The 18,458-nt window shown below is 53.7% G+C and overlaps 1 protein-coding gene across 1 annotated transcript; it reads right to left on the bottom strand.

Moving 5' to 3' along the window:
- Positions 1-1,136: 1,136 nt before the first annotated feature.
- Positions 1,137-18,212, bottom strand: SLC47A1 (solute carrier family 47 member 1). Its single transcript, XM_078857270.1, has 18 exons — positions 18,123-18,212; positions 17,046-17,446; positions 15,304-15,405; positions 14,366-14,434; positions 13,232-13,380; positions 12,958-13,000; positions 11,890-11,934; positions 11,060-11,157; positions 10,132-10,229; positions 9,570-9,683; positions 7,703-7,770; positions 6,765-6,873; positions 5,662-5,737; positions 4,595-4,664; positions 3,519-3,651; positions 2,559-2,653; positions 2,040-2,142; positions 1,137-1,438 (listed from the first exon to the last, which is right to left on the bottom strand). The coding sequence occupies exons 2-18, from the start codon at positions 17,160-17,162 to the stop codon at positions 1,137-1,139; spliced, it is 1,791 nt and encodes a 596-aa protein (XP_078713396.1). The 5' UTR covers positions 17,163-17,446; positions 18,123-18,212.
- Between the last annotated feature and the right edge of the window lie 246 nt (positions 18,213-18,458).

The following is an 18,458-nucleotide window of genomic DNA, read 5'->3' on the forward strand; positions in this document are numbered from 1 at the left end:
AAAGCACAGTAAAATTAAACCTCGACAGTGTCGCACATTCATATACAGTACAGTATGTATCAGATTAGTATATTAATCGCCCTTTGTCAATCCACTGCTGAATGAAGGCTTCCCCACACCGTCAGTTTGTGGGGGTTGTTTGACCATACTTCACCATGGTAGTCAGTGCTGGGTTGTGAAGGGGGCCAGCCTAGGACCGGTACATACATCGTTCGCCACATATGCCACGGACGGGAATCGAACTTTGTTCACCGGGTTTATAACGAAGCATGCTAACCACTGCACCACCACTCCCACACGTGGCTTTACAGTATATACGTCTAAAACATCACCATAATGCAATGTCAAGATAGCTCGGCAGAAGATGCACGCTGTGCATAGCACCGATGGAAATCATTGTGATTTTGCTGACAACCAGAAACTCCCCATGTCCTGTACTACGCGTCTCATGATCGCTATTCCGAGGGCACCGTAGAATTTCACTGAACTCTCTCTTACCACAGCTTTGTTCATGCACGCTCCATCACCCAGTGGCGCCCATGCTCATGCACGCCGTACGTCTATTCATTACGAGGCGTCCTTGCACGTTTTAATAATTCAACACCGGAACACGGCTCGAGATTCAAGTGGAATTACAAGTCAAGATAATATATTTGGTCCAAAAAAAATCAATTAAAAAACGTAAATTAACGTGCCTTTCATGAAAAATAAATTACACCTTACTGCCTCTGGGTCCCATTGAACTTTGGTCATGGGCTCAGATTTCTCGAGTCCCGTTAGTGCTCTGACTCACGGACAGGCATGAGTCTCTCACAGGGTACTAAATGGTCATTGAAGTGAGAGAATAAAAAACAAACGAAAGCAAGGTTCAACCTGGCTTGAAATCCAAGAGTTCTTATTTTTGGGCCAAAAATGGCCAGGGACATCCTCTGTATGGGACTGTCGGTCACCTGCACTGGCGAGCCCTCCCACTGCACTGCATCGTCGTGCTGTCTGAGCCACTCCACTCTTAGGGAGCCCCACTTCATCATGGGTACCTATCCATCATCGTCATCACCACCAGCAGCTCCAAGCACTGCCAATGAGACCACACTGTTGCGTGCCAGGCCAAAACGGTCGACCGATTGGCCCGTTCGCTACACCGGTAATAACCGCGAGCCCTCCGTGACGGCGCTACTGACGGTGCTGTTGAACAGCGTCGGCGTCGGCCGCGCCGGCGAGTCCTCCACCTGCGTCATCATCCTCACAGTGATGCCGGCCGCCAGGACCGCCAGCGACAGCAGCGCGGCCAGGGAACGGCGCAGCAGCAGCTGGCACAGGGTGAGGGTCGACAGCGGATGTCCGGGTGCATTCAGCTCCTCGAGTCCCTCCATATCCGCGTTCGAGTCGGTGCCGTTTAAAGGCAGCACAATGACTTCGGGTGACATTTCGCTGGAGTCTGAGTAGCAGCACGGTCAGGAGCGATCGGCGGGTGTGGAGGAGGAGGAGGGGGGGCAGATAGAACAGGAGACAATGAGATGAAGTAGAATCAGGGCCAGTGCATTCTAAGACATCCAGGGAAGGGTGATAAATTATCTTCCATCTATCTTTGTATTTCTACTCATCACTGAGGATGTGACCTCAGTGATGAAGCTATTCCACTCTCTATTATGTTGGCCTTTTGCTAACACGTTGATAAACTATTATCCTGGTTATATTTACAAAACTATCCATATTAGCCTCTGTCCAGTTCTGTTAATTCTTCCTTACATTTCACCGAAGAGCAATAGTTGATCTTGTTTTTCCCCGTCACACCACTAGCTATGTGTCGAAAATAAGGATTCGTGTTCTCTTATTTAAATTTTTGTATACTGTCTCTCTTCGGTCTCTTGTGAGACAACATGCTTTTATTGTTTTTTATTGTTGTCTACGGAATATGCAAGAGCCCTCGTCAGCTCCACAAAAGAGATATTGGTTACCTATAGAGGCATTTATCACTGAAACGATGCAAATGGCAGGATGAGACTTAACAATTTTCACCAATGTCAAGTCACCCTTACCGTGTTCTGCAGGTAGCCCGGAGAGTCCGATGATATCCTTGTCGGCATCCTGTTGCTCCTCCACATTCGGTGGTTTCACCCCAATGCCGGATCTCTCTTGGGCCTGCAGCAGGCATAATTATTCAGGTGCGCCAGCAGAATTAAACCAGAGCGATGTCGGAAAGGGATTGGTGGGAGCTGAAGCGGTGGGAGGTAGCGCGGTTGGCATGGGCCATGGTCCCAGGAATGACATGGGGCCTCCAACTACCCCAACGTCCCAATGCCCATCGTAGCCCCGCACTTGGGACCCCCTTACGGCCCGTGGGCCCCTGTGCAGCTGTGCTTCCTACACGCTCGATGGTGACGTCACTGAGGTGACGCAGTAAGGGCGAGAAGGTAATTAAGGAGCAGGCAGACTTAGGCCTGGGCCACGAGCTAATATAACCAAGTGTGCATTAGTCATGACCAAGAGCAACGATCAATGCATTGGTGCAGCAATGAAGTGTTCAGGGAACTGAGAATGGATTATTTGAGCCTTACCTCATTGGCCATGGCCTTCCAGTCCAACCGGCACACGTAGAAAATCATGAAGATGCACAGCGTCATGAGGCCGACCAGCATGCCGATCCAGAGACCTAGCACACACCACCACATCTCCGGCTCGTGAATACGCCATTGGGCAGTCTCCTTTACCGTAGGCCGCAGCATTGGACGTTAAAATCCACCAACGATTCTGTTACGAAATATATTCCATCTCCCCATGACCGGCCTAGTCACTGCGGCTCTTGGGCCACCATCCTGGCACTCCCTCCACCTTTGCCGGTGCTCACCCTCACAGATCCGCAGCTCGTAGATTAAGCCCATCCAGTCTGCGATGTGCTGGACCCCCCAGGCCTTCTTGCCTTGCAGGGTGGTTTTGGATAGGTTTGTATGCACGTATGTGTGTTGAACTTCTTTCGCACCGTATGTAGCCAACCGTGCTAATCGGAGGTGCAAAATGTGACAAAAATAGCATTGTTAACTTATTTATTCATGCCCTGTATGTATGTATGTTTAGTAATTCCTCGCTTAACGTGTTTTCGCTTAACGCAGCACTTTTCAGGAATGCATCTATTACTACTACCGTGTTAAACAACTGTACTTCTTCGTATGGCTGGGGAAGCCGTTGTAGTTTCATGTCGAGGTTAGTGCTCCATTCAACGGCTTCAGTGAGTGGGCGATCGTCTGACTTGGGTGGTGGCTCCAGTCATCATTTGTTCTGCTCCTCACGCTCCACTCGTGGAGCAAGTGGGCCGCATCTTCCCTGCCCCTGTCTTCAAGAGGTCGAGGGTATATCCAAGTTTTCCGTGGAAGGTTGGAGCCCTGGTACTTCACCGCTCGGAGTCACTTACCACCAGGTTGCAATTGGCGACGTTTGTGGTAAACCAGGAGTTGCGCTGTCGAGATGTGCCCAAAAAAACTCATAAAAACAAACTTCGGCACAAATTAGGCCTGCCTCACCGATGACGCGTAGCGAGGTGCAGAACATGAGGCTGATGCCGATGGGAAGGGAGAATACGTTGTAACCCATGAAGTTGGCGACGGCACCGACCTTCTGCCTCCCTCCACCACGCAGGATCCCGCCGCTCACAACCTAAAGGGAGGGGGAGAAAGGGAGCGATGTGGAATGACAGATGGAAATATAATTTTGATTCATTTCACATTTCAATGCAACCACATGTAACGGTCCCCACAACATCAGCATTCCCTACCCCCTTACAATCTGACGTCAATCCCTGCAGCGAGTGGACCTGGCGTAACCTCCGCATTGTGACGATCTGTGACTGGTGGCGGTAGACGAGGTGACGATTCCGGATTGGTCGTTGGGGATGAGGTGACAGGGATGAGGGGAGGCGGGACGTGACGGGAGAGGGGACCGTGAGGATAAGAGGGGGCGTCGGAGGAGTGGCGAGAGGAGAGAGCGGTGTATGAAGGAGGGAGCTGTGTGTGATGGAGGTGCAGTAAACAGGATGGGGCCCTTGCCTGGTCTCAGCCTGTGGGCGAGGAGAGTATCCACGACGCACACATTAAGTGGTTAACATCCCTTGTTGAGTATGGGCAACACAGCACAAGAATACAAGAATAAAATAACATTATTATTGATATCTGAATTGACTCTGGCCCCCCTCCAACCCTTAACCAAGCCACAGCCAACAACGTGGTGAAGTATCATCAAAACAACCCCGTTGACCGACATGGCTGAGGGTGGCCCTCATCAAGCAGTGGATTGATAAAATGCTGTAAGTTATGACTATGATATTGTTAAAGATAATTTTATTTCCTTTGGAATCACGATTCACCTGTTGGGAGGCAGACACGATGGGAAACGATTATTATTCCTGTAGCCATTTTAATTCTTAAAAATTTGTCTGCTAAATATTGAGTCTCAGACGCTTTCATCAATTCCTCTTTGAGTACATGTCCACTGACCCCAAAAAAACACTAAAGCATACGGAGAAAACCCTCACTGGCGACGGGGGGAGGGCACTCTCATGAATCCATTCTCCCCTCTCCCGTCGGCTCCACGCGGCACTCACCACAATCCCCTCGAACAGCTGATAGGCGGCGCACACCGGTATGATGGCCGCCACCATGTCGATGACGTCGCTGCACGCGGTCAAACGTCAACGGCGACCGGGAAAGGGACGGGAGTGGGAGAGGGCGCGGGCAGTGGGGCACAGAAGGGGGGGCATCGTTCGCACCTGGCGCAGACGTACGTTGCCACTCATTGCTTGCCTGCAGCAGTGTAGGTGAGCCTATGGGCTACACACCAGGCATGGCACCATGAGGCCTGCCACTTAAAAACGGCTGGCAAACAATGATTATCCAACACTGAAAGCATCTTAGCTGCACTAATCGGGTACTTGAGGGGAATAGTTCCGGCCTGGCAAGACCCTTAGCGTGTATGCACGGGGCTCGCACGAGTGCCCATCGTGCCCCGAGCGAGAGAAAAGCAGCCGCTTGAGTGCGGTAAGCGAGCCGAGTTATTCCTTTCCCGTGATTATTGCATAACGAGTGGCCCGCCAAAGGTGTTTGAAGGCCCTTCTGTGAGAACAAGGTTCTCCAGCCCTGGTCGGCAAGTTTCAAGTGCTGTGGTTTAATCCACCTGGCGGAGGCGGCGACGGCGGCCGCACGGGGCGACGTGCTTACTGGTGACGTCATGGGGCGGCGTGCTTACTGGTGACGTCACGGGGCGACGTGCTTACTGGTGACGTCATGGGGCGGCGTGCTTACTGGTGGCCTCACGGGGCGACGTGCTTACTGGTGACGTCATGGGGCGGCGTGCTTACTGGTGGCCTCACGGGGCGACGTGCTTACTGGTGACGTCACGGGGCGACGTGCTTACTGGTGACGTCATGGGGCGACGTGCTTACTGGTGACGTCACGGGGCGGCGTGCTTACTGGTGACGTCACGGGGCGGCGTGCTTACTGACGGTGTGACGGGGCGATGTGCTTACTGGTGACGTCACGGGGCGAGGTGTTTACTGGTGACGTCACGGGGGCGAGGTGCTTACTGGTGACGTCACGGGGCGACGTGCTTACTGGGGTTGTCATGGTGGCGACGTGCTTACTGGCGGTGACGTCATGGTGGCGAGGTGCTTACTGCGCAGTGGTGAACACGTAGGACACGACATGACGGCCCGCCACCAGGATGACGGCGTTCAGCAACTCCATGAAGCCTGCGGAGAGAACAGCGCACGTGCACGAGCGTGTACACTGCGGTGCTCACTGGGTGGCACTCTCCTCCCCCGACGATCTTGCCGTGGAATCGATTCAACTCGGCCTCCGCGATCGTAGAGGAAGGGCAATACAAGCTCTGCTCACCACAGAGTGCCCGCGGTTTGGCGGTGGCGTCAAGAGCACAACACCCGTTACGTTCATACATGAGGCAAGGCTTCAGCAAGTTGCCCTCCATAGCACATCGATGTGCTCAACACGTGAATGTACGATGTGTGTTCAATGAAGGTGCCCACAACGACGGCTGTCGTATATTTCTAGTCTTTTTAGGCCACAGAGTGTTATGGTGTGCAGATGCTGCTGCCTGTTGTATGTAGGCTGTGTAGGGATTCGTTTGTGGGGCCGGGGGTGGGGAGTGAAATTATTTGGTCTACAATTTTTGGAAACCTGTTGGATCAACTATTTACCCCCACATCTGGGAGGGGGGGGGGGTCACTTTCTATAACTTTTAGATTCAGGCCTTTGGAAAGGCTCTCATAATTTATTTGACGGACAAACGGGACGACGGGCTTTTACAATAGATGCACAAATGATAAATATTACACAAAGACTAACATGCCGTAGTAATCCACTTAGTCCATAGACCACAGTGGGTGGCAGCTAACTGCATTGTGGGTGATGACCTCTTGACCTCATGCCGAGGAGCTGCCCCTGACTGGGAGCGAGGGGGTGGCACTGTTGATCCTTAGTAAGCATGGCATATTTCACACCCCCTGCACCCCAGCAGGTCTTGCCCAGCCGCGCTAGGGGCCCGCAGAGAATCTCCAGTATGTATGTACGTACGATAAACTTCTTTCGCACCGTACGTAGCCAACCGTGCTAATCGGAGGTGCGGGGGAAGGAAATCGGGAGGTGTAGTGGCTTCACAATGCTGGCAGTACCTGACAGGACATTGTACAGGGCCGAGGGTTTGCTAGTGCGTGTGTATTTGTAGCGCAGATGTTATGAAGCGATCCCAGAAGCACTGACCGATGCAGATCATGACCACTTTGGCAGAGTTTTTGGCTTGTTCCGGCCGCCCAGCGCCAAGAGCATTTCCAACGCGAACGTTCACCGCCACAGAGAGCCCCAGGGGAATCTACGGCGGCGCAGAGAGAAAATACGAGAAAATACCAGCAACAAGAGCAATAATAAGGCCTCTATTTTCACTGCAAGCATCAGCGAGTCTCGAACCTCTTGGTCTGGAGGGTCCCGCATTCGAACGTTTGGCAATGTCACGTCTGGCTTCATGTGGCAGGAAACTGGAATAGCCACGATGATTTGATTCTCGGGCCTAAAAAATAAATTACTCCCAAAAAACACACGAAGAGGTATGGTCTGCGGTACAGTTTTGGCATTAATCGTTCGTACACTGGCAACACAATTATCGGCTCAATTGAACGTTTCTGATCGAAGTAGACGCTGCTGGACAACACTGCTCCAGGAGGCCCAAAGGCTCATCGACTAAACCGTTATTGTGTCTTTGATGTGGACAGATTCTTGGTGGTGTCCGACAGCAGTGTCAAACTTGTTTATTGGCTTTCCGAGTTTCAGGATTTAACATTTTACCCTAAATAGTCCTAAAAGTGCCTTCGCATGCCTCTGTTAGCCTTGGGCAATAAACACTGAACCCTAAGAATCCTTAAGGAGCCTTGGGTCTGGCTCTCCGTTGTCATTGCAGAAGAGAGCTGTCCCATTGTAAGTACGTATGCACGTTGAGCTTCTTTCGCAGGGTGATCGGATCGGTGGGACAGCGCTGAGGTTTTTATTTGTATTCGTTAACCCAGGACAGCCTGACTGAGCCTCAAGACTCTTTTTCGGGAAGGGGGGCAATTCGCCGTGTCTGCAAGTTGACTAACTTGCCGGGAATAAACGACACACGTGGCAAAGTTGAACGACAACGTGGGCACACGTGGGCGTGGCTTTACCATGTACGTGATGGTGATCAGCTGATAGGTGACAGCCTGGGACGCCTGCTCAAGCACTCCGAGGACACCTGCACGCACGTGCGTAGCACACAAAAAGACAAAGATCCCCCGTATAGCCTTTCACCAACTGTTGGGGCAAGTGCTGCTGAGCGAGCACCTATGAAGGCCGCCACGGGTCAGCACCACGCCCGACCGCCTTTGTCTCCCCAGTAGCGATGTTCACACACCGCACCAGGTACTCATTTGAGGCTGAGACGACCTAGGGAAGGCCCAGCATCATTTCAGATAATTGTCACTGGTGTTGGCCGTGAGCAGGAATCGACCTCGGGTCACCACATTCATAGTGCAACACCACTGCTCCCCATGTATAACATGTACACAAGCAACCTCTCAGCCTTATACAACGTGCTGCCAGGTGCTGTTAGCGAGCGCCTATTAAAGCTGGAATGGCTCATGACAGGTGAAGTGGACAATATAGTCACGCCCGGCCCCCTTTGTATCCCCAGTGCTGATGCTTACACACCGCGCCCGGCACTACACATTTAAGGCCAAGCTAGGCGAGACCCAGGGCAAGTTCTGATACCGATGGGCAGTCCTGTGTCTGGACTTGGATTCCAACCAAGATAACCCGGTCACATGGAGACATATGTTTACGTTTGGTTTGGACCGATTCACAGTGGCGTTAATAGTAGCGCCTCTAGTGGCTGCAGGGGTGACGCAAACCCATTGCACACTGACGCACGTGATTTTTTTCGCACGCGGTTCCATTTGCTTGTGTAGGGGTGTTAGGGGAAGGATTCCCACCAATAGGAGGGTTAGTGGGAGGGGTAATCGAGGAGATATAAGGGGAGAACGGGCGGGAAGAAGGGGCCTTTTGGCGGGAACGAGATTGGGACGGCTGGGGACAGGTGTGGATGGGAGAAAAGTATTAAAAGACGAACCCCCTGCAATCTTGTGTCGGCTCTCCTTTACACCTGCATCGTGCCCATAATAATCTACGATGATCGACGGATCGACGCATCGTTCCCACTCAAGAGTTTGCGATATCGAATGTGCACGCCCGTGCTGATTGACAGCCCGGTGAGGTTGTTACAACACAACGAACGCGTCATGTAAGACATGTTTTGACCCTCGCTTAGATTTCAATTGTTAACCAATCGGCAGGATGCTTGCGATGTGTAACGAGCGGAGCTGATCGTTAATCTACCGTGAAGTAGTTCATCTGTTTGTGTTGTATGTTGGTCGGGAGACATTTCAGAAACATCTCGCAGTGGCGAGATGTTAACTTCCTTGCTTGGTATGCAGGAAGTCATGGGTTCGATCCTGACCCTGACGCCTGTATATTTGGAGATTGCATGTCTCTCTCTCTCCATGGTGGCACGGATTTTTCTCTGGGTCCTCCGGGTTTTCCCTCCGCATTAAGAATCAACATCACGCGTTTAGAGAATTGGGCTGCTGTACATTTCCACATGATAAGCCATCTTCGTTGAGCTGTCATTTGTGACCAGGTCATGTGGGGATTTCCAGCAGCCAAAGACTCTAAACACGTGACTGGTTCTAAGTGTGGAGGGAAAAACCGGAGGACCCGAAGAAAAATCCACGCAACCATGGGGAGAGAGAGAGACACGCAGACTCCTGCACAGCAGGCGAGGGAGTTAACATCTCGCTCCCACGGCCTTAGGGTGGGTCTCCACGAGCGCGGTGATCACGGGGGAAGACCTCGGAGCCAATGGCTTGGAGACTGAGGGGACAATCTCGGAGGTGGTAATGAGGTTGCGGTGGCACCAACGGCTTTGGTCGCCGTGACATCTTCGTTTTTTGGTGGGCGGTTGGAGCCGGGAGGGGGAGGGGTGGGTGGGAGGCTGACCGGTCAGGAAGATGCCGACCTCGTAGGCCCACCACTCCATGCACACCATGACGAGGCTGGGCAGAGCCAGACGCATGAACACCCCCCAGTTCTGCAGGCAATCCCAGGACCAACCTACACACACACATAAGGCAAAGATCCCCCATGTAGCTTACACAGTCGGCTGTGTAAAGTTAAAAGGTCCTCCAAGTTGGAGTTTTTAATTCACTGCCCAATAGATCACTCGTCTAAACAGCTCTACGATTTGCAATGCTGCCGTGGTAGAGTTTCCTCTTCAAATCGTTTGGCTGTTATATTTTCGATGATCAATATTTAAAATTTTCAGTAGCATCCTTTTACCCCTCCCTCCCCTCCCCTCCCTCCCTCCCCTCACCTCCAGAGTTTTGTCCGCACCTCCGATTAGCACGGCTAGCTATGTACGGTGCAAAAGAAATTCAACATGCATACAAACATCCTTGAAAAGTATCTCTTTAGATTGATGGGCCCCCACTGCTATTCTTCTCGTGCACGCGCGCGCGCGTGTGTTTGCACGTGTGTGCGTGTGCACGTGTGTGTCCATCACCTGCCCAGGTGTTGCGGTGCAGGCCTTTCACTCGGATGTAGATGAAGAGCAAGGTGGTTTGGCTGTAGGTGGAGATCACGTACGCCACCGCCGAGCCCCTGTCGCACGCACGCACGCACGCACGAGAACGTTCAAGATCGCACACACCTCCGATTAGCGCGGTTGGCTGTGTATGGTGCGAAAGAAGTTCAACGTACGTACATACAGAAAGAGAGACGTAAAAACATGCCGTGCTGTGAACTGTAGGTACCCCCATTGCAGCTCTACATCCTGAGCGACCACTCTGACCACCCCGACCTCTGACCTATCCAAGTCTGGCATGATGAACGGGTTGAGTGCCTGTGGATTGGCAAGGCGTGCCAGACGGCAAGTGTGCTTGTGTGCATGCGTACCTGTGTGTGTGCGCGGGAGCGGTAGCATCGTGGTTAGCACACTGCACTATGAACCCGGCGGCCTGAGTTCGATTCCTGCCTACTGCCAACATCAGTGGCGTTTATCCGAACCGGTCATGGGCCTCAGCTAGGTCGGCTCAGCCTTAAATGAGGACCTGGTGCAGTGTGCAAACGTCGGCATTGGGGAGACAAAGACGGCCGGGTGCATTTCCGGCCACACCACCCTCGTGTGACGTGGCGGCCTTCGTACAGGTCCTCGCCGACAGCGCTCGCCTCAACAGCCTGCGCGGGGTATATGGGGGCGGCTCGCTGTCTCCGCGTGTGCCACGGTGGCTAGGAGATGTTCACTACCTCGCCTGGTACGCAGGAGGTCGTGGGCTCGATCCCGACCCTGACGCCTGCTGTATATTTGGAGTTTGCGTGTCTCTCTCCCCGTGGTTACGTGGATTTCTATCCGGGTCCTCACTCCGTATTTAGAATCAAGTTGCAGTCAAGAGTATTTGGCTGCTATAGTTTTAATCGAGCGCGTGACTCACGGTACACCCATGTCCATAACGTAGATGAAGATGTAGTTGAAGAGTGCGTTGAAGCCATTCATCAGCAGGCCCGTGTACACCTGTGGCATCGTGATGCTCTGCACTCCACACGCAGGCAGCGCACACGCGCCGTGCCGCAGTTGATGGCCCCACGAGCCTCGGCATGGGATCGGAGTTCTCAAGCGGAACTCAACCTCGCAGAATCGAGTAAAATTTACTCAGGATGATTTTAACAGCAATGGAGACCGAGTTGTCCGATTCGAGGAGTTAAACGGAACGAATATACGTCACACGGTCGCACTCATGACGCACAAAGTGCTCGCCACAAATGGACCACAACAATTCCTTGCTCATCTCGGCAAGGAGCATAAACCATCTCGCAAACTCTGTTCATCCTCGCAGGGGCCTTTGGCTAACCATCGAACAAAGGCGGTGGTCACCGCATCGCGCGCCTTCATCTGCGCTTCTGCGGCCGTCTGGAACGCTCTTCTTTCCGAAATTGGAAAGCCACGGGGAGCTCTGCACTTTTAAAGCATCTAAATTGACAATCTAATTTCTTTAGAACTCCTTTTTGTGTTTAGTTTTCTGTCCTTCCCCCGCACCTCCGGTTAGCACGGTTGGCTTACACACGTACAATACCTTGATTTTAAGAGTAAAAACGAGATTGGTAGATGGTGCATTGTTATCGTTATGATCAAGCACAGATGTATGTATGCGTGACCCTTAATAGATGCCTGCCAACAGCACTTTCCACCACAGGCTTCCAAGTCAAGACGGGGCATCTTTGTTACACTTGTGTGCGTGTACCTAATCGCCACCAACGCGCTGACCTGGTTCTGAAGATACTTGCTCTCCAGTTGGTGCAAAAATATGGCCTGTGTGAAATCAAAACAGCACCACACACACACACAAAAACACACATTGTTACACAACACAACAACCTCCCGAATCAGCAGCAAACAAAAGCTGTGTGCAATAGAAACTATCACGTGACATGCAACACCGTTAACACTGAACAGCAGCGATCGATACACATTCGTCAGGAACCACTGTGGCCCTATGAGGGAAAGAGAAAATAAAACGATTTTTGGGTTTAGATCGCGTTATTTATAAATGTGTCGTAACCCTCCACCACCCGACACGGCCAATCAGTAAAAAAAGTGTCACGTTGACAAAAGACAAATAGTTCACTGCTTTAGCCCACCGGTGTGTTGAAGCGTGAAACCACAACATTTACAATTGGTTTCACGCTTCAACACACCGGTGGGCTAAAGCAGTGAACTATTTGTCTTTTGTCAACGTGACACTTTTTTTACTGATTGGCCGTGTCGGGTGGTGGAGGGTTACGACACATTTATAAATAACGCGATCTAAACCCAAAAATCGTTGATTATGAACAATATTGGTCGCGAAAGCCTACGTGTTAAACTGAGAAAATAAAACGTCTGACAGGTTGGTGACGTTTCAGGGCAATGGGCCCTCTTCATAACAGTCGGAGACTGCGCCATGCACCACAGGACCCGAGAAACTTGTAGAATAGGATTTCTATCGGGGCCCCAGGCTGCATCCTCAAGCTGCCACTGTTTCCTCTGCCTCTCTGGCCGCTCCGGTTCTCGGCTACAAAGAAGGCCTGGTCCCATTGGCCAAAATATTTCCAATTATATATGCGCGCGTGATTGAGTGTGAATGTTTTCCTTGTAGGGCAATGTCACTGATGAATTCAGTGTAATTGATGAAGTTAGTGTAATTGATTAATTTCGTATCATTGATGAATTTGCGTTTCTGTTGATTGTGCACCGCTGCCAACGGCGGTGTTGCCAAACGCTTTCGCCATCGTCGACGTTTAAGCGAAATCGGTGCACGTGGGAGCGTGATGGGGGGGGAGGGGGTGCACTCACGGGCAGAGCCGGGATGCAGATCAGCACGTAGAGGCTCGCGAGCCTGCGGGTCAAGCAAACGAGCGGCGGGTTAAACGGAGGTCGCCTCGCGGGCCGCGTCCACGAATTTTTTCGAACGACCTCCAACTCAAGACGGAAACTGGTTGAGCCGGGAGTGGAAACGCGCCGACGCCGCCCGTCGGGTTGCAGCTGTGCCCGAGACGGCCGTGCCCCCCACGGTGCGGGGGGCACGGCGCCAAGCGGCACCTGCGTGGCGCGGGGAGCAGGCACGCACCTTGCCACCTCGGGGTCCTGGCCGATGATGAGCAGGAAGGGGCGGATGTTGAGGAAGAGGGCCCAGCAGGGGCAGCAGGAGAGCATGAGGATGATGATGCCTCTCTGCAGGATCACGCCCACCTCGTGCAGGTTCTTGGCTCCGTACGCCTGGAGAGAGAACGCGCAGCGGGTGGCGGCGTGGTGGTGGTGGTGGTTTGTGTGTCCCCCTCTGGTTGAGGAATCGACGAAGTTCACGGGAACAGTGACCGTGGAAGCAGCAATAGAATAGCGACGAGGAGACGAGTGACCGCCGCTGTGTGTGTGTGTGTGTCTGTGTGTGTGTCTGTGTAGTAGGCGACAATGGGGTTCTTTGTGTGTGTGGCGTGCGAGGCGACTGTGTCAGGCCACTCGCGCTCCAACTTCAGCTGCTGGTCATGCGACATGCGCGCTCTGACCCACGCCACGCAAGTGCGGTGCCGCTCCTGGCAACGACTGCCACAAGTGCAGGGGGCACCCAGCGCTAATGTGGACGTTGCACGGGGCTCCCCGACTCAACGTGTCCCATGGTAATGCATACCCGTCAACCCCTTGTCAGTGCCCCTGGTTGCATGGAGTTTGGGCGATGGTGGTTTATGCTCCTTCACGAGATCACCACTCCCACCACCACCCTCGCACGTGGACAATTCACGAGCGAAGTCACCGCCCCCCCCTCGACCATCGTCCACGGACGGGGGTTCAAAGCGCCATGCTCGCGTTGCGGCCTCGAGGCGAGGGTTACTGGTTAACCTCGCGAGCTCGCCGCTTAGGAATGAGTAGTGGATCGCTGACGCCCGTGGTCTCCATTTGATTCGTTCGTTCTATCTCGCCCGAGGTGAGGAGCCGTTATGGGTTAAGTGTCATTCACAAGGATGACCTGGGTCAATGCAAATTAATCCACGTGACCACGGGGAGAGAGACACGCAAACTCCAAATATACAACAGGCGTCAGAGTCGGGTTCGAACCCACGACCTCCTGTATACCAGGGGAGGTAGTTAACATCCAGAGTGGACAAAGGGCCGCGTGTTCAAACAACTAAAATCACGCTTTCCGTCCCCCAGAGCGCTGACGCGACCCCCGTGCCCTCTCGCCACCGACCCCGTGACCCCCTCCTACCTGTGACATGAGCGTGTCGCACGCCAGGGACATCCCAACGCCCACGGCGATCGCCGTTATGTTGAGAACCTGCGAGCGGAACGGACGCAGCGAGGGTCAACGCGACGGGCAGGGGGAAGGAAGCGATGGCGACGTGCGTGTGTGCGCGTGTGGCATTGGCGGCGTAGTCCGTGACGACCTCTTGAACTTGACCTTGAGCGCCTGGCGCAGCAGACGCAGCCGGCTCTGAATGTGGAGACCTGTTGCTCATTGGTGCATCTATACAAGCAGCCGCTCTGTCGATCCACTGCTGGATGAGGGCCTGCCCACGCCGTGCGGGTCATGGAGGCCAACTGACCGTACTGCACCGAGCTGGTCAGCGGGAGCTGAAGGCGGAGAGCACATCAACACGGCACAACAAGGGAATGCTCTGTGCTGCACAACGTGTGCAACCTCCCATCCTGGCGATTTGTTGAACTTTTACAATTGAGGGCCTCATTTTAATCTCAAAAATAGATTGTAATTGTTTTTGTCTCGTTTAATCGCCTTGCTTGAAGCTGCAATTGGCGAGGGCGTTTCAGAAGCAATGTACTCTACGTCTGTATCACTCATCACATGATTTGGTAAACGCTGTTGCGTTGGCGCTGGTGTGCAAATCACGCTTCGTAATATGAACCCTTTTTCATTGCACACACAGATCATGTCTGCCATGGAGATGGGTCATTGCCCGAAACGTCATCTCTTTTTCATTTTCAGGCCACACACACGGTGGTATACACACACACACACACACGCGTAAATCTATATAGAAATTCACAGGCGCTTATATGGGGTGGGCAAAATATTCCGATCGCAAAGGATTGCGAAGGTCTTCATCCAGCATTAGGTAGACTAAGGCTGCCGATGACGACGACGGTAACAACAACAACAATAATAATACAAAATGTGAATTGTCTCACCGCCGACGCCAGCATCACGGAGTCCAACTCGATCTTCCCCAGGTGGCCGCAGAAGATGGTGCTCACCATGCTGATGCAGAAGATGAGGAAGCTGGACACGGTCTCCGAGGGGCGAGGAGAACACACGGGGGGGGGGGGGGGGGCAACACGTGGCATCAACCCGGCCATCCGCGCCACGGCACGCTCACGCGGACGTACTGTGGAACGTACAAGGCCCCCCCCCCTCTACCCCCATAGCAATGTGGACACATCCCACCACTGGCTCAGAAGTTGGGCAGTTGAGGACCCCGCAACGCGGAATGCTTTCTTGAGAACTGCTTTTTTGTGTTTAGTTTTGATTTGAAGCTTTCGTGACTGCAGGAATCCATACTCTTTGGTTCTTTCGGTAAAGTCACGTAGGTAGAAAAATAAAATAATATTTTTTCTTTTCTTTTTCTACCTACGTGAATTTTTTTTTTCTACCTACGTGACTTTACCAAAGAGTATGTTCAGTTTGTTTGTCCGTCGCCCGCGCCTCCGATGAGCGAGGTCGGCCACGCGCGGTGAGTGCGAAAGAAGTCCACGGTACTTTTGAGCCAAATTCGAACTCTTTGTTGCTTCGGGGCGACCCGAACTGACCGCATCGCCGCTGAGGATCGAGCCCCAGTCCTGGCGACGGGGTCAAGTGTCAGGGGGCACGTGGCGTGGGAGCGCCAAGCAACTACGCCGACCCCCCCCCCCCCCAGGTGAGCCGCCTTCCTAGGGCTCCCTTCCGGCCCCACCCCCCTCCCCCGCCAAGAGAACCCCCTTCGTATCCCCGCGTCTCAACAGCACCACGCAATGTGATGCAGCCACGAGGCTTTCGCTGCCCCCGCGGCCTCCTCCAGCCACGAGGTTATCGGCTCACAGGGGCTGGAAGGGGTCAACCGAGGGGAGAGCGAGCGCGCAGCCACTGTGCCCAAAGTGCCTGCAACAAAGATCCCCTCCCCGTGTCCCCTTCAACGGCCTGTGGGGGCAACAGCTGTTAGCGAGCAGCACCGATGCATGCCGGCAGCGCCACGCTCGGCCGCCTTCGTCTCCCCGCTGGCCTAGGGGTCCATCGTGGTATCTTTGTTGAAGGGAACTTTTGGGCACAGTGGCACCGTGCTCGCCTCCCGCTCGGTTGACTCCTTCCAGCCCCTGTGAGCCGGATAACCTAGTGGCTGCATCACATTGAGTGGTGCTGTCGGGACGCGGGGATACGAAGCGGGTTCTCTTGGGGTGGCGGTGGGGAAGGGGGGGTTACCAGGAGGGCCCCCTCCCTAGGCTTCTATTGAAGCCTTTCCTGCGGTGGCATTTCACCAAAAGTATGGACGTGGAGGAAGAGAGGAGGAACAAGGTGGCAACGAAACTCACGAAATCGGGCCCCGACTTTGCACTCATAAACAGCAGCCCCTGCGAGCCATCTCGTGGGCCGTGCAGGGGCGATGCGTCGCGAGTTCCACCGGGCGGCTCTCGTTCCTCATTCCGGGGGGGAGGAGGAATTCTCTGCCCGTCCATCCCTTCCAAAGGACTCTCCGCGTGATTCCGCGATAATTATTTTAAAATAAAGAAATCTAAACCTCGATGGAACTCCCGACAGGGCTTAGATCTCTGTAGGCAAAGCGCAAGATGATAACGCTGATGGTGATTACAGTGGCAGTGTTGGTGGTGGTGATGCTGATGATGGTGATTCCAGTGGTGGTGGAAGTGATGATGCTGCTGCTGATGATGATTGTTCTTACCACTGGCACGGCGAGCATGGCCACCTCCCGGAGTTCGCTCTTCCAGTTGACGGGAATGAACTGGGAGAGCGCCCTGCATCTCTCCCCGCCGCACAGATTCCCGCAGAGGCGAGCCATGGGCAGCAGCAGCAGCAGCAAACCCTCCCGTGTCTCAATGTGTGTCTCTGTGTCAAACCACGTGTGTGTGTCTCTGTGTCAGACCCCGCGTGTCTCAATGTGTGTCTCTGTGTCAGACCCCGCGCGTCTCAATGTGTGTCTCTGTGTCAGACCACGCGTGTCGCAATGTGTTTCTCTGTGTCTCTGCGTGTCACTCTCTCCCTGTATCTCCGTGTCTCTTGTCCCCTTGTGTGTGTCTCTCTCTCTCTCTCTGCGTGTCTCCGTTTCTCTTCACACCGGATGCCCTACACAAAGACAAAGATACCGCCCCCATTTTCATTGTATCGACTGTTGGGGCAAGTGCGACAGTGCTGATGTTTACACGCAGTACTAGGTACTGTACTCATTTTAGGCCGAGTAGACCTAGAAGAGGCCAAATACAGTTTGGGGAAACCACAGGGAAAGACAAAGTTCCTCTGTGTGGCACGCAGACACGATGGGATCACGTGCTGTTCGCGAACACTCATTGAGGCGCGACTTAGGGTGGTGTGACCAGCAACACGCCCGGCCGCCTTTGTCTCCCCAGTGCTAAGAGAGAGGCCCGAGGCAGGTAGAGAGATGCCACTCGCTCCGAATGTTTTCTGTGGCCGGGAATCAAACTCGGGTCGCCGGCTTCGTAGTGCAGCGCTCGAACCACTGACCTACCGCTCCCCACTCAAAGACACAGATATAGACACAGATAGAGACAAGGATCCCCCGTATAGCCTTAACACACTGTTGGGGCAAGTGCTGCTAGCGAACATCGATGAAGGCCGGCACGGCACACGAGAGGGGGTGACTAGTAACACGCCCGGCCGCCTTTGTCTCCCCAGTGGCGATGTTTACACGCCGCGCCGGGTACTCATTTGAGGCTGAGTCGACCTAGGGGAGGCCCAGAACACACTGTCTCACACACGAACACACACGCGCGCGCGCTCTCACCTCCACGCACCCTCGGTGCCGTTACCGGCAGCTGGACCAGAGCGTCGCAGCGCCAACTCTCTCTCTCTCTGCTCCTCTCGAACACAACCCCAACCACCACCAGCACCACCACCCCCCCCACGCTTTTATCTGCGTGGCCTCCAACCAGGCTGGGGGGCGGTGTAGAGGGATGGAGCTTTGGGGCGATTGTGTAAGTTCCCCCGGGGTGGGGGTCATGTAAAGCGGGGGTTGTGGGGGTGCCGTTTAAATGACCACCGCCGACCAGGCAGAGCGCCCGGGCTGGGAGCCCAACCTGTTCGGGGTGACTCAGGTTTATGTTTTTTTTTAACAGCAGCG

This window comes from Lampetra fluviatilis, chromosome 6, assembly GCF_964198595.1.
Source record: "Lampetra fluviatilis chromosome 6, kcLamFluv1.1, whole genome shotgun sequence".
NCBI classification, from domain to species: domain Eukaryota; kingdom Metazoa; phylum Chordata; class Hyperoartia; order Petromyzontiformes; family Petromyzontidae; genus Lampetra; species Lampetra fluviatilis.